The sequence below is a fragment of the Semicossyphus pulcher genome, unplaced genomic scaffold (genome assembly GCF_022749685.1).
Source record: "Semicossyphus pulcher isolate SPU_LCO1_2020_fin unplaced genomic scaffold, fSemPul1.0.p SCAF_7, whole genome shotgun sequence".
NCBI lineage: Eukaryota > Metazoa > Chordata > Actinopteri > Labriformes > Labridae > Semicossyphus > Semicossyphus pulcher.
The window spans coordinates 24121647-24137990 of record NW_027211748.1 but is presented as its reverse complement, the minus strand read 5'-3'; the positions used below and the strand labels follow the sequence as shown (position 1 = coordinate 24137990).

The 16344-nt window shown below is 42.1% G+C and overlaps 1 protein-coding gene across 2 annotated transcripts in view; it reads right to left on the bottom strand.

The window, feature by feature from the left end:
- Positions 1 to 16344, bottom strand: part of ctnnd2b (catenin (cadherin-associated protein), delta 2b) — a 200002-nt gene that overhangs the window by 145195 nt on the left and 38463 nt on the right. For both annotated transcript variants that reach the window (XM_069684388.1, XM_069684389.1), the window contains exon 2: positions 6763 to 6899. In XM_069684388.1, coding sequence (XP_069540489.1) covers positions 6763 to 6894 — 132 coding nt within the window. In that variant the 5' untranslated portion in view covers positions 6895 to 6899. The remainder of the gene's footprint in view (positions 1 to 6762; positions 6900 to 16344) is intronic.

Here is a 16344-nt window from a genome sequence, read left to right as displayed (position 1 = left end):
TGGTTGCATTTATGACACTTTTTCTCTGAGCTGTATCAAACTATGGAGCAAATAAAAATAAATATTAAACCACAATTTAAAGCGGTTTAAAGCTGACTTTCATATCTCATAAATACTGTACAACAAGTATAAGCTTCAGTGCTTTTATCAGTCTCTGTTGTGGATGTATATCAGTAAAGCACGATGAATATTTTTCATGAATACATTTCACAAAATCACACAGTAAAGTGGAAGTGTTTTACCGCTCTCTCTCCCTCCTCCCTCTCACGATGCATAAGTTCAGCATAAGTTACCATGGTGATCTACCCCGTTAAGAAGTGAACCACCATCGTGGTACTGAAAACCTGGAGTTAATCCCGAAGTTACCTTGTTAACCGCAAATCCTGCTTCGTAGTATACCCCCCCAGCTCTGTGAGGTCGAACGTAAACTGAGAGATGCTCTGAGCTAAATGTAAATGTTGGCAAGTTAACGATCTAACACAGAAAACGCTAACATACTGAAGCTAAACAGGTGAAATAACTTTGTCCAGCAGCTTAGATTAGCATGTTTTGAATGCTAATTTTTGTTCGGCAATTGGCACTCAACACATACGACCACCTGAAGCTGATGGGAATTTGATTTGCAGTCATCATCAAACATTTTCAGCAGCAAATTAATACTTGCTGAGTTTTAACGGCATCCAGAAAATGTTTGTGGCATTGATTTAGACCAGGGGTCTCCAACCCTGCTCCTGGAGAGCTACCTTCCCGCATGTTTTAGGTTCCTCCGTACTCTAAACACACCAGCTAGCAGGGAACGTTCCCATAACATTGGCTAACATTACCTACAAGTTCTAATTACGTTCGAAAGAAAACGTTTTAATCTAATATTCAAAGAACGTTTTAAGGATGTTTATCATTTCAAATAAAGTTTCTTGTAACGTTAAAACTTAAACAAAGAAATTATTTAACTGCAACATTCTGAATATATTTTCAGGATGTTATTTTGGCCTAGGATGTCAGAACGAGCGAAACATTTGAATCAGGTGTGTTGGAGCAGGGTTGGAGACCCCTGGTTTAGAGTACACCAGAAGAATTATTTACATCATGAATAATACCTTCTGACGGTGAAGTGTTACTTATTGGTTATTGCAGATTTTAAACCTGCTTTTTCCAAACAACATCGTCGCACATTTTCCGACTTCTTCAGTGATGTTAGTTCAGCTGAAGTTGCTGTTTTGGTACTTTTTTAACTCCTCCTGCTTTTCCTGCTTTTGCGTGCTTTAAAATAATGGCACTGTACATACTACATGAGCCAAAACACACTATATTAAGCCATGCTGTCTATATTTAATTTTACAGGCAGAAAAAATATTTGGCACCAAAAAAGAGCTTCAAGCTCCAGAAAAGACACAAAGATATTCTAAAGCCATATTTCAAACAAATGAAGGATTCAGTTGTGAGTTGCTGCAGGTCTTTGTCTGCTGACAGGATAAATCTGTTTTGAGCTTCTTGATATTTTAAAGCACTGACTCGATGTGTCAAATGTTACCAGGCGACGAGCAAAAGACAGCTAATCAATACCCTGAGCTGCTTTCACTTTATCCCTCATTCAATCTGACAATATGTCAGATTTCTCCAACAGGCACATCTCACATTGGAATGAAACTCTTTCAGAGCCGGCACTTCACACTGCGCTCCCCCTATAGCAGATGTGTCGACAGCAGAGATGATGAACGATTCGAGGACAAAAGCTGACAGATGTGATAAATACAACGTCGAATGGCTAATCAATCTCATGTGGGTCGAAAGAAACGGGGGGAAACAGCAGCAGGGATCTCCTGGTGTGAGTCAGCAGAGGCAAAAGAAGCTGATTGGCAGCGAGTACACGAGTGTGTGTGCGTCTGCATACCGCATGTGAGCACGCCTGTGTATCCAAGTGTGTGTGAAGCCTTTTCTTGGTCTCTCATGCCTGACCTTGTCTTTATGAAGCAAAATGAACAGGAAGCTGTGTGGACGCTGCTCCCTTTATACAGCCTGGTAACAAACACTGGCAGGAGCCCAAACATATTGAAGAATTACACAGTGCAAAAACAAGTATGAAAGGAAGTGACAAATGACTGGCTTGAAAAAAATAATAACTTCACTGTGGTGCAGGAGCATGAAGTATAACGACTGGAGCTCATAAAGGAGGAAGAAAGGAGGTGGAGGAGACTATTCGTCTTCACTTTCTTCAAACAGCCGGCACGCCTTCCATCCCTCTCTTTTCTTTTACACATTTTCACCAGAAGGCCATTACTGAACCCCGCCTGGGCCATCTGTGTGTGTGCACACGACCTGTATATATATGTCCGAGTCGACATGACCCACTTAGACTCGACACGGACTTTCAGAACTTTGTAGTAGCTCGCAGTGAGGTTTCAGCCTAAAACATGCAGAATCCATTATTCTCCTACTCTCAGCATTTTCACCTGCTATCTTTAGCATCTGAATCTCTGAGCGCATTTCCTCACATCCTGTAGTACTCAAGGACACACACAGAGTCCACAGTATCAAGTATCCACTCGACTCGTGCCCCCACCCACACATGCACAAATACACCGGAAAGCATGCGCATCTTCAATTCAGAGCGTGGCCGCCTGCTATGGAGCTAAAATGGGGCTTCATTTATTCAGCACAGCACAGGCTGAACATGGTCGGGGCAGTTTTTAAAAAAGGGATTAAAATTGATGCAACAGAACCAGAGATAATGTCTTTTTTCTATGTCATGCATTCATCTTCCTTCTCAATATCGGGCACCTACATTACCCACAATGCAACAGACAGATTTCGTTGCGTTAGGCTAGCAGCCTTGATCTTCTAGCCTCAAGTTAAGGTAAGGAGTCGATTACAGTGTTTGGTCACTCCAACTTGTAGACTCAGTCCCAACACATGCTGACTCAAGTGACATCACTTGAGGTAACCTCTGACAAATTCTCCTTTTGAGCCCAAAAAAATCCCCCCTTTATAAATCTCATACAGTAGCACTCCCCCCAAGACTTGTCAACAGTTTAACAACATAATAAGATCTCACACTGACATCACATTCAATCTGTTCTATATTTACTGCATGTTGATTGGTGCTAATCCCATGTAAGAGTAAGCTGATTGGACGTACTTTTAAAACACAGTGGTAGTGGGGATTTTGGGGGGTCCATCTGTTCAACACCAGATTAAAATATTTGTGCAACTTGCGGATGGATTAACATTAAATTTAGCAGAGTGATAAATGGTCCTCAGACACTATAGCCTTATGACTGGTGATCCCCAACAGTTCCCCAACAGGAGGTCACAATTCCTACTTTTCATATCCTGTACGGATTGCTCTACGAGTAATTCTCTATTTGTCATCAGCTAAGTTGTTTCCTGGTCTGTGGTGTGCATTAGAGCTAACTCCATGCTGCCAGCTTTGCTGAAGGCTTTAAACTTGTTAAATCTTTGATTTGAGTATACAACATTTAATCATCTGCGTAACAATTGAGTCAAACACAAAAGCTATGCTCTCGTTAAGCTGTGGCTTTCATATCTGTAGTTCAGTTCATCTGATTCCAACCAATTAATACTTTTTAAAGGGGACATATTTTAGCTATGCAATAATTGTGTTTTTGAATAATGTTGATAAAAGTTGGTTTCTTTTTAAAAATTGTATACATATTTTAATTTAATTATTTTTCGGAGCCTCTCCTTCCTCCTGAAACCAACAAGCAGTTTTTCCATTCAAAGGTTAGATCTTAGCCACGATTGGCTGACAGTATTTGAAGTGACCACGTAGCCCCTCCCCCACGTGGGGGAGCGGCCGCACTGCACTGTCACTCCAAAGTTGTATGTTATATGTACGAGCCAGAATCACCAGGAGGTATCAGAATTATAAGTTGAAGTCTTGACAATGACTTGACTACAAGCTAGTGCAAGACGGCAGCCTGAGGTGAATGACGGTGAATGACGATTGGCCGATTTCAGCGAAAGCGAGGTTCTACGTAGAAACCTGCGGCTGTTCTGAACGGCCCATTTCAGAGGTGACCTTTTTGAAAATGTAATTCTGGAAAAACACGGAATTATGCAGTTTTCCCTTTTTCACTGTGAACACCCAAAAATGTGAAACCTGTGCAAAATATGAGAATATCAATTTAAAAGACACGTCCCCTTTAAGAAAATGATAAATGGTCTCTTTAGTTTGGATATGGTTCACGTTCAAAGTGGCTTTTAAGAGTGAGACTGCATTACAGACTGACAGGAAACTCACTCAGTTTTGATGGTTTACTGTTGGGAATTGTGGAACTTTGAAGGGAGCCGGATTTTTTGGAACGGCTCTCGGAAAGGAACGGATCCATAAGATCTGCAGTGAGAGAGTGGTCGGACTCAAGTGCACTATATTAATGTAATATAAATGTGTGCACCAATATAAAAGCTCTCACCTATGACTCAGTTCCCGTCGTTCGCACCAAAGAGCCGTTCAAAAGAATCGGATTCGCGAACGTCACAACACTAGATGGTTTTATCCTGCATTGTGGCTGCTTCATGGACCCGAGTGGGGAAAACAAATTCCAGATGGAAAATATAATCTGAGAGGTAAAGGGGTTTCTCAGCAATCATAATGACTGCTTTAACTTCCTCTCACTTTCTGAATGTTACCAACTCTCATACTCTGATGCAAGATTAAGCAGTAGTTCAACATTACTTCTGAATTCAAAACTTCCTCTACTATCATAAGTGGTTGGTCAATATTGCTTTCAAACCATGAATGAACTGCATCCAAAGGAAAAGGCATCATTTTTTTTTGACGGAACCTAACAGGTGAGACATGAAAACACCTTATATTTTAACCCACAGCTAAAGCTTTGTCACACAATGCATGATCAATTTTGTGTTGCTCTAAAGAGCGGCTATTTCCTCTGTTTAAGGAATAATCAAGCCAATCAAAGCCTTTCTTTGAAGTAGTAGTTTGTTGATCAGAACCATCTGCAGGACAGCTGGAAATCTTGTCCGAGTTCTGTACAGCTGTTTAATTTCTCCCCTTATTGATGATGTGATGTAGAAGTGTACTCCACCAGGCAGGGAAACACTGACTGCTTTTCTATCTGCTACGGCATGAATCTTGAAGTTGGTGACAGGAAACTGTGTCAGACTTTGACAGACAGATCAGTGCATCTCAAATACTACAGAGTAGTTTGGAATAACAGCTGATCAGTGGTGGACAATGGGTCGTAATGCATCGCATCTGTCTTTTTGTGGAATGAAAGAAAACTGTCTTTCAGTCTGTTTTGCACAGTTTATCTCGTCCTGATTTTCCTCCAAGTTTTTTCTTCACTGGCGTCTAGACTGTCTCAGCTGAGGAAAAGACATTCATGTGCAAAGCCTGTTAATGTAACACCAATCAGCTCTCATGTGATGATGATTTAGCCTCTGTGGGAAACAGCCAATATTTCTTGCTCACTGTTGTAGACGGCAGACATCTAGCCATGGGTGGATCTGAATTATCTGAGCCTTTGTCCTCAATGCACCATTCTTTACAGTCCAACTTACTGAGCGTGATGGCGTTGGAGTTGAGAGAGAACATCTCAGGCTAATCTTTATAAATGGATGTCTGTATATGAATGCAGATCATTCTAAAAAGGCAAATGAAAGCCTGATTGTAGTCCGAGTAGAATTGATCACGGACTACATACAGGCACCAAACAGCTTTAGAAAGCAAAATGTTTGTAGCCCACAGATTCTGACTACATTTGCAGATAAATATTTTGATAGATGAATTTAATACAAATACAATGTGTCAAACAAAAATTGAACTAGGGGACAGAAGCGAAGTAAACAAGCTTTAAAGTTATAATCTCGAAGATCTCAGTATGTTCTCTTTGGCGGCACCTATGGCGATAAGCGGTAATTGCGGTGACGGTACTTTCACAGCCATAGAGAGAGAAAGTTGCAACATCGCCATGGTGGATCATGGAGCATATTGGACCTCCAGTGACGCGACTCTCTGTCTATACGGCTCTGGATACTTTGTTCGGGGAGTAGGCAGGCTGCTCCTCCGCTGTCCTAACCTACGTCTGCGGCGCACATCTGCTTCCAAACACCATCATCGGCCTCATAAGGACAGTCCTTGTAACACATTGCCCACATAAGCGCACACTGACCTGATGTGGTCGGTGTTAGCTCATTCGGCAATAGATAGTGGTTTAACATGACATTATTTTTCTTCGAGATTATCACTTTAAGTCAGTATAAGACAAAACAATAAAGTAATAGAAGAAACCTAGTTGTCAAAAATGAGAGAAAGCAAAAACAGATGATGATCAAGACTCTGCAGTCATGAATATTCCCCCTTCATGAATACAGATGAAACACCAAAGACAAAGTCTGGCTCTCCAGCCTGATGTTTGCTCTGCTCCAACACTAAATTCAAGGTGTGGCCTTTGTCCCCCAAAGTATCTCCAACAAATCTGCTCAGGCTTTGATAAAAAAAAGTTAGCCGAATGAAGCCTCCCACAACGTCAGGGCATTTCCAAAATTACTCTGAGCAGCTGCCGCCTCGGGCTGCCGGCTCACAGATAAAAATGTGGCGACATTTTTGTGACACATTAGCTCAGATGATTCCATCATTTGTGTTTATTGTCGCCCCGTCTCACCCAGAAAGGACTGGGGGGAATTATCCTCACTTATTTCTGGTATTCATATTTCATTAATTGTGACATCCCTTTATGTAAGTTACACACACCTACATATACTTAGACAGACAGTTCTAACCTGTTCCTTGACGGAGGCGAGGATGGCGGAGGTGGTTTCGGACTCTGAGCCGTCTCCATTGGAGGCGTTGAGGACGGGGCTCAACATGGCGGCAGCGCTGGCAGTGTCAGTCGCCACCTCAGGCACTGGCATACCTCCTGGAAAACAAGGGGACATGCAACTCTTTAGTATTATTAAAAGATGATTGGGGACACCAAAGTTTAGGCTGAGTGGATCACACCTCCACTCTCCATCAGTCCTGTACTTTGGGACAACGACACACAAGGATATGGACAGTGAGTGAAGGCAGAGACATTTCAAAGCACACATTTAATATTGACATAGTGAGGTTCAGCAAAACGTAAGATTAAGAAGTTTAACATGCTATTAACGTTTGGATACCAGCCAGTCGGTATTTTTTTGCATATTGGATTCATTAAACTATCTTCTTTCTCATTTTCTCTATGTTTTACTCATGTTCAGGGTCATGTAGCTGCTTTTCCCAGCATGCATTTGGCAAAGGTCAGGTGAACATCCAGGACAGGTGCACGAGTACATCTTTAGAACAGGTTATCTAGGTCAGTGAGAGGAAAGTTTGCAGACGACTAAGATACAGCAAATGTGTCGGTCGTCTAGCAACGAAAGCAAAAGCCGTAGGACTGCTAGCAGACTGCATGGTGGTAGTGACAGGGGAGTAAAAATAGGATTTGTAGATGTAGGAAGTGGTATCACTGGGAATACATTGTGACAAGAGGAATACATTTTATACAACAGGATTCATCGGTGCATGAAAAGGCATTCTTTGTCCTCGTAAGGACAGACGTGGGAGCTTTGAATTGTACTAAAAACGTACAAATCTTGCGCGCAGTTGCTACAGCACACTGAACCAAAGGCCAAAAACTTTCAGAAGCAGCATTCGTCTTCATAATAGCTGGAGTACTATTGTAGCTGTACTGGTTTACTAGTAGTAGCAGTAATAAAGTCGTCCAACTGCATCTTTTTTTGGCAGACAACCCGACATTTAAAGCAGAAGGCAGCAAGACGTTACCATTTTGCTGGTGTTAACAGTTTCAATGAAAAGACCAACAGTGTGTGAGTTGGTCTCTTTGCTGTCGGTGGCTCTACAGAGCCCACTGACTCCTGCTGAAGACTTAAATATTTAAAAGCAGGTTTAAGAAAAGGCTAAAAACGTCCCCAAACAGATGGGTACCTTAGCTTTTAGCAAAAGTTCCTCCAAAAGGGGGAAATAGTGCATTTTTTTGGGAACTACTTTCATGCGGAATAATTGACAGTTGATGTACTGAAGAAGAAGATACGTTATCAAGGGGAAATTCAATGTTTTCACTCTATTATTACAGTGTCCAGGAATTAACTGGCACCTCTCCAGCTAACAGTCCCAATTTCCATGCTTGACTTGCACCAGGACTTGTTTTGTATTAACCACAGGATGGTGTATGTGGGTTTAACACAAAATACACTACAGTGCGTGTTAATTGTAATGAAGGATCATGATACCCAGGCTTTGGATACTTACATCATACTCTAAATGGACTACTTTTCTAGTCTTGCGACCACTCAAAGTGCTTTTACACTACATGTCACATTCGCCGTTTCACACACACTGATGGCAGAGGCTGCTACGTAAAGTGCCCAACTGTCAATCAGTCATCACATTCACACAGATGGCTGTGCCGCCGGGAGCAATTTGGGGTTCAGTGTGTTGCCCAGGGACACTTCGACATGTAGACTGAGGGAGCTGGGGATCTTGAAAGAAGGTTGGTGGAGGGGCGCTGTTTTAGCTCAGTTGGTGGAGCAGGCGCCCCATATACAGAGGCTACAGTCCTCGTCGCACTGATCGCAGGTTCGACTCCCGGTCTGCCAATCATTTGGTGCATGTCATCCCCCACTCTTTCCTCCCAACATTTCCTGTCTGTCTTCAGCTGTCCTATCAATTGAAGGCAAAAAAGCCCCAAAAATAGGTTGGTGGTCATTGTAGGTGAAGGTCTGCACATGTGATTTGGTTCCTTCTGTGAGGAACTTCCTGTTTGTGTTGATTTTGGCGCCCCTTGTGGACAAAGCCGTACCTCTTATCTCTTTGCTGATGACATCCTGTCATATGTATCACTCACTTTAAATTTCTGCCCTGGAGAATGTAAACAAAGGCAGCGTGCAGTTAATTGCTGACACCCACCCCCCACCAGCAGATTTAGGCATTTAAAATAACTATGTAGAAATAATCAGTTTCAGTGACAAAGTCCTCACAGGAGCTTTAAGACTTCAGTAAAAGATGTTCAGGAGAACTGTTTGTTAAAGGGAGTCAATATGCTCTGTAGTCAATTAAGGCAAATATTTAGTTTAACTTCATCAATGCACTTATTACCATCTGAGCAGAGGATGGTTTCCTCATCACAGAACTAAATATGAGATATTTTTAAGCACGTGTGAACCACTGGGACACACATTTCATGCATGATTGGAAAACTGGCAGAGGAAGGCTTAAATACTCTGTTTGTTTTGGAGAGGCGGAGAAGAATTGTGCTCCTGGTAAAAAACCTTGAGAATGATAAACACTGGAGGAAGCACAAACACAATTAAACAAGCTAGGCTAACATTAGCAGCTGCTCTGCTAGCAGCTTAAAAATGTGTTATTGACAACTTTACTCCTTTTTACTGAGCTATACTTTAAGTTTAACATTTAAATTCAGCCAAAAAAAAGACAGTCGCTATATGAAGAACCTAATACTATAAAAGGCATACACACACACGCACTCACACACTTTTGCATGCTTGATGCCATGTGTCATCTTGTATTGGACCGAGCGTTGGAGGACACGGGCTTCACATGTGCCGTGTAATCCTGATGCAGCACAGAGCTGGTGTAACAGCTGCATCAGCCAGCTTTACACACTGATGAAAGGCTTGTCAAGAGGAATCTGCCACATGCACACACACACACACACACACACACACACACACGCGTATACACACTAAAAGAGGGCCGTTTGTCGGCATGAGGCAGCACCGGCCCGCTCTGGTACAAAGAGGAAAAATGAAAGAGGAGAAGCCGAGTGGAGGAATATGTGTAGAAAGCAGAAGAGAGGTGGAGAGATTAAAGGAAAAGAGGAGTGGAGAGGGCAGCGGAGAGAAGGAGGTGATGTGAGGAGAAAAGAGAGATAAAAGAGGAGTAGGAGGGAGAGGAGAAAAAACTATTCTTGCATGCTGCTAGGCAACAATCTGTGGTCACCGAGGGCTGCTAATATGGCTGACCTGGCTTTACTTGTCTTCCATTTTGGAGAGTGTTCCTCTTTACCTTTCAAACTAAATTTTTCATAACCACCCACCTTTCTACTTACACTACATCCCTTTTTCCTCCTCCATTTTCTCCTCCTCCTCCTCCTCCTCCTCCTCCTCCGTTATGCCTCTAAACTTTCTCTCCCCTCCTCCCTCCCCGCCCACTTCTCCACACTTGACCTATTTCAGTGTCTCCTCATCTTTCAGCAGATTTCTGCTTTATTAGGCAGCACGCAGTGAAGGATGCCAGAAGGAGGATGACCCGAAACGTAGCGGCTTGGGTTTGAACCTGCAACGCTGCGGTGCACCTGAGCCCTCCCAGCATCCCCACCCAACCCCTCCACCCTGAGCGTGCACACTCGGCTGCTTATCTGGCCTGGTGACACCACTACATGCTTCACATTTTTCACGCCATCCCGCTTTTTCTCCCCTTCTTTCCTGGACTTTTTTTTCCTCCTCGGCTCAGCTTTATCATGTGCTTGCACGTGTCTGACATCCTCCCTCTACACCTTCCTCTCATATCTACAGCGCCTCCCTGCCTACTTACATCCTTCCTCTGTGCCTCCGTCCCTCTAACTTCTCCTCCCCTTTCCGCCTTACTCTTCAGGTATTCAAATCATGCACAGTGTCATCATTCTTATTATCACTTTTACTCACCCTAATCTGTCTCCATCCCTCTCTTTCTTTGTAGAATACAATCCCAAATCCCTCTCTAACACACTTACTTTCTTTTAACCTTTCAGGTTATTAGAAAGGGGGCCCTAGATCCTAGCTACTGTGGGAGTCTGACACAGTTCTCCATGAGGGAAATGCTCACCTGTAAGAATAGCTTTGCAGCGGACACAGATGGGTGAGCCTCTTTTTTAAAAAGCCAAAGCCAAAGCAGTCGTGCCTTAAACCTCATTCTTTCTAATGGCCATCGGGGGGCGACTCCACTGGTTGCAAAAAGGTGTCCTACTATGCTTTTGTGTCAATAACAATGACTGATAGAGATAGACGACGCGTCTCCATCTGCTCTCATTGTATGAAATTGAAGTTAAAAAAGCTCCGTGATAGGTGCTGCCATCTTGTGATGGTGATGTCATTTGGAGCCAGAGCTGCGCAGTAGAGCTCGAAGACAGCCCCGGCCACTCCTGCTAACCAAAACACACACTTAACCTTTTGGTTAGAGGAAGTGGCTTCAGCAGCTTCGCCCGTCGAACTCTACTGCGCAGTTCTCGCTCCAAATGACGGGGGCTATTTTTGCATCAATTCCGTACAATGAGAGCAGATGGAGATGCATCATCCATCTATACAGACATTGGTCTCAACCAACGCTAAGGCAGTAGCAAAAACAAACAAACACTTGAGTATGCTGAGTCTAGAATGAGCGTGTTTTTGCTTCAAATTCCTTTTCATTTGTAAATATCTTGTTAGTGTAACAACTTTAAAACAGGCCTACCACCAGAACTCAGCAAATTACTGCGACCTTACAGATATAAAAAACTTCACTTTATATTTAAAGGAGAAAAGTTGGAAGCTTCCCCACTCACTATAAATCAGTGAGAGTTTTCTTTTGTTCCAGCCTCCACTGGAGCCATACTGAGTCATACATTCAGTCATGCGGTGTTAAACGCGGAAGAGATGGGAAATTGTAACACCAACTACATGACGTGTATTTATGAAAATTTAAAAGGTGAGGAAAACAGAAATATCTCTCTTTTAAAGAATATTTAAAGAATATTTTATTGTTAAATCCCCAAAAGACTGTCAGGCTGAGGAATGACCTTTCTTTGTCCCTCATACCATAATTACTGCTGTCTGGTCCATTTATTCTTTTAGCTTCTCAAAGTATTTACTTGGTCTTGATTGCACAGCCATGCTGTATAGATCATGTTTGTACAGATCCTGATACACTGCACCTCACTTTTAATTGTGTGTACCTTCTCCCCCGTGCAGACGTCTGTTTTTCTGCACAAACAGTCGTAGAAGGCAGCGTTCTGGAGCAGGAACACAAGCTGCACACTGAGATTAAATTGGGGAAGATGAGATTGAGGTTTGTGAAAGCTCATTTTGTTCCCCTTCTTGCTACAAAAGATCAGAGGCATTTAAAAAATGTATCAACTCCAGAAGAGGTTTTTTAAAAGGACCATGTTTTGGTTGCTTTGTGTGGATGGAACGCAAAAACACATCCTGTGCCTCCTAAAAGCAGATTGTTCAAAGTTATTTTTGGCTCTATATGGCATTTTATGGTCGTCTGTGGGTGGCGCACCATGTTGGTCTAGACCTAAATATCTAATAAAATATGTTGGATGTATTTTTATACAGACTTTCATGGTTCCCAGAGGATAAATACTAGCAGATCAGAGGACCGTTGCTCTGGCACCACCAGTAAAAATGCGAAATATATGGATGGCTTTGAAATGTATTACAGATCTCCATCCAACATTCATGATCCCCAGAGGATCAAAGAAATTGTTTTAATGCAAAACTACCCCCAAGCACCATAATCCTGTCACAATATCTATTCATCAAACACTTTTGTTCATGACCAAATACTTGACAAAATAATTCCCAGCTGCACTTTGTGTTTGGCACTAATGAGCAAATATTACAATTAACTAAGAACTATAGACTGTATAAAAAGATGGACGACATGACAGTTCCCTATAAGTGAAGCCAAACCCTCTCCATCGCCCCCTGCTGACTGGCTGCAGTATAGGCCATAAAGCCCGCCTCCTCCATGTTAACAGATGGGAAATGAGTAAATGGTAAATGGACTGTACTTATGTAGCGCTTTTCTAGTCTTTGCGACCACTCAAAGCTGCTTTTACACTACATGTCACATTCACCCATTCACACACACATTCGTACACTGATGGTAGAGGCTGCTACGTAAAGTGCCCAACTGTCAATCAATTCTCACATTCATTCCCGTTAGCTATGCCACCGGGAGAAATTTGGGGTTCAGTGTCTTGCCGAGGGACACTCAGATACAGTCAAATACATTTTTCTTAAACATGGTTTCAGTCATTTTAGTTTGTTCTTATCATGCTGATTTATTCTTCTGACAAGTTTACTTTCATTAGTTATTTGATGCTGTGAAAAGGGGTGGTAACCTCATGATTGATAGCTCTGTTGACAAATTTAGTCCAGCAGCGTTCTGTTCCTGAACGTAGCAGAGCAGAGGAGGAATGATAAGAAGAGACGTAACTAAAACAATCACTACAGTCATTGAACCTTCCATATCTGTGAACACCTGCTTCAGACCAACACAAGAAGTTAAGTTAAATGTGTGGCGCAAGGAGCAGGACATTGTTACCACAGCTCCAGCCGCAGATCACTACTGCGCAGCTTTGGCTCCAAATGACGTCACCAGCGCAAGATGGCAGCGCCCGCCTCGGGGGTATCTTGACTTCACTTTTGTACAACGAGAGCAGATAAAGAGGCGCTGTCCATCTTTATATACAGTCATTGCTAAGAAGGCATAACATAACAGCTACGTCCCAAACCAGGGGAGTTAAACCGCTAGCTACCTGTTGCTAGGCGACAGGTGCTGCCCTGGATTGGGACACAGCTTATAACTGCTAAACATTGCTAAGTTAGCACTGTCATTCTGAGCATGTTAGCAAGCTGATATTAGCTCTTACTCTTACACATTAGTTTTAATATAATTTCTATTTTAGTTTATTTAGTTAGTTTTTAGTTTTTATGTATCTAGTGGGTTTAATTTACCATCTTCTGATCATCTTTATTGATATCTTATTCTTTTACAGTTTTCATCTTAATGTGTGTGTCTTAACATACATATTAATTCTTGTATGGCACTCTCCCTGTTTCTGTGTTCTACCTGTCTATTTTTAAGCAAAGCATTCATATTAGTCTTATTGTTCAGCACTTTGACCTGCATTCCTTGTATGAAATGTGTATAAAGATTATCATTGTGTTTATCCTTATTGGTATTATTTCGCTGTTTCTTAATATAGCTTTACAGAGCTGCTTTACAGAGCTGCTTTACAGAGCTGCTATCACGACTCTGTCTATAAGTGCTGTTTTTTTAAATGTATATATTTATATATACATTAATATATTTGTATCCATAGGTCTGTATATAGTAGTTTTAGATTTAGTTTTTAGTGACGGTGTGTTGTCTAACCGGTCGTTGTTTTTAAGTTTAGTGTGCATGTTTAGTATTTGAGTCTGTACATTGAGAGCAAAGAAAACCCAGAGTCAAATATATTTGAATGTGCCCACATACTTGGCCAATAAAGCTGATTCTCATTCTGGTTTGATCTGTTTTCCCAGCTCTATATGACCATGTTAGCTGTTTATCTGATGCTGTGGCAATGATATAAATTCCTCTACACTGATGGTGAAGATGCTCTGATTCAGTACTGTGTATAAACTCCATCTTTACTTAATAAATGTATCCTTATGCATTTGAATATTTCACACACACAAGCTTTGCACTGCATCAGAGCGAAGGAGCTCGCCGAGCAGCTTATTTATCCTATAGAACAAAACAAGAGAGAAGCTGTGGTTGTGATTGTGCTCACAGGGCAGGCAGCCAAATATAGGTCAACTCAACAGAGCGTGTCCCAGCCCTCATCACACAACTGACCAGCACAAAGCAGCTTTCCCCATAACAGCCCTCAGAACTAGGTTATAGATCCCGCAGCCCAGCTAGAGACAAGACTTTGAATATGGATTAGGCCTAAAGGCTTTATTTCACTGAAGTATAAGCTTGGATTTTTACGTCTATATTTCAGCGGCGTAATGCAGGGGGGTATTTAGCCCCGCATTTCACCGCGGTAATCTCTGATGTTGTCGTAGCATTGTAAATTCAGCTCGCCATGCCATGATTGACATGGCTGACATGGTGAACATTGAGTTTAATCTTTTGACCTTTTAAGCTCATCAGTCAGGTCTGAGACAGGCTTGTGCTGGTGAAGACAGAATTCATCACAGATCAGCAGCAAAGTCCACGTACAAATGATATTTCCCTGCGTGTGTGTTGTGGACGTGCATGCACGACTGAATTCTTGTATTCGAGTGTGCACGCAGAGCAGTGGAGCATATTTGTGTGCGTGTCCCTTCTGGGATGTGATTGTTTGTTATGTGTTTGACGGGCAGTCCCCTGTCGCCTCATTAAAACTTGCTGCAGTGTTTTGTTTTGGCTTCACCAGTCATCTGTCCCTTTGTCTAGACCCTGTGCCCACGACTCGGCTTTTTAAATTAATAACACTTTAACACTTTCATTAACAATGTAATTAGCACTGTCTGTGTCTCATTGTGTATTTATCAAGACCTGGAGGCCACAGCGGAAGATTGCCTTTAGTTTCTCTGTGTTCCCCTTCAGGGATCTGATGTGTGCATGGTTTTCTGTCTGCCTTGTATACAACAGAATTTAGACAAACTGAATTAAACATGGCGTATCAGGGATTGAAGGTAAATCCTCTGATCAGCGCTCTGCTTTGAACATAAGAACCACTCTCAGTGCTGAAAACTCTACCAGACATATAATGGTACCTTATTAGAGGATGGGTAAATTGAGCAGATGCTTCTGTCCACTTACAAGTGAAGCCAGGTAACTTCCATTACACTAATTAGACTGGTTGTATCAAACACCAACACTGACTCCAACAGCATATGTTTGCAACTAATTAGCGCATATTCTGCCTGAATTAAGTTCACGGGCCATATTTGTATTGATCAAGACAGTGAGACGTCCTTATAGCTGCACTAATACACAGAGATGTGGACTTGAGACTTGGTGACTTGGACTTGAGTCGACTTGAGTCACTGTTTTGATGACTTGAGACTTGACAAAAAATGAATGACTTGACTCGACTTGGACTTGCAAGTTAATTAATTGAGACTTGACTTGAGGCATGATGACTCTGATGACTTTCGTGTGTTCATAAGTTTGAATGTTAGCTGTTAAATATAAAATGATCAAATTCAATGTTGTCAAGTTTCTGTCTAACTATAAAGTATGTATGCAGCGCAAACTGGAAGTCATGATTGGACGACTCCAAAAGCTCCCCCGTATGTGATTGTCATGATTGGATGACTGGCTGTCAGTCAAACTCGCTATGGCTGTCAGTCAAACTCGCCATGGCAACACGCAACATCAAAGCCCCCATAGAGAAGCCTCATCAGTCGTACTCGTTACTACTCAATACGTTCTCAGAGCAGACCATCATCATGGCTGTGTCTGTGCCAAGATAACACAGATACAATTCACTGTCATACTTTTTGAACAGGTCATATAAATTGGCCAATAATATCATTATTAGACGAGCTACTAACACCTTGTCTTTTCTCTTTATA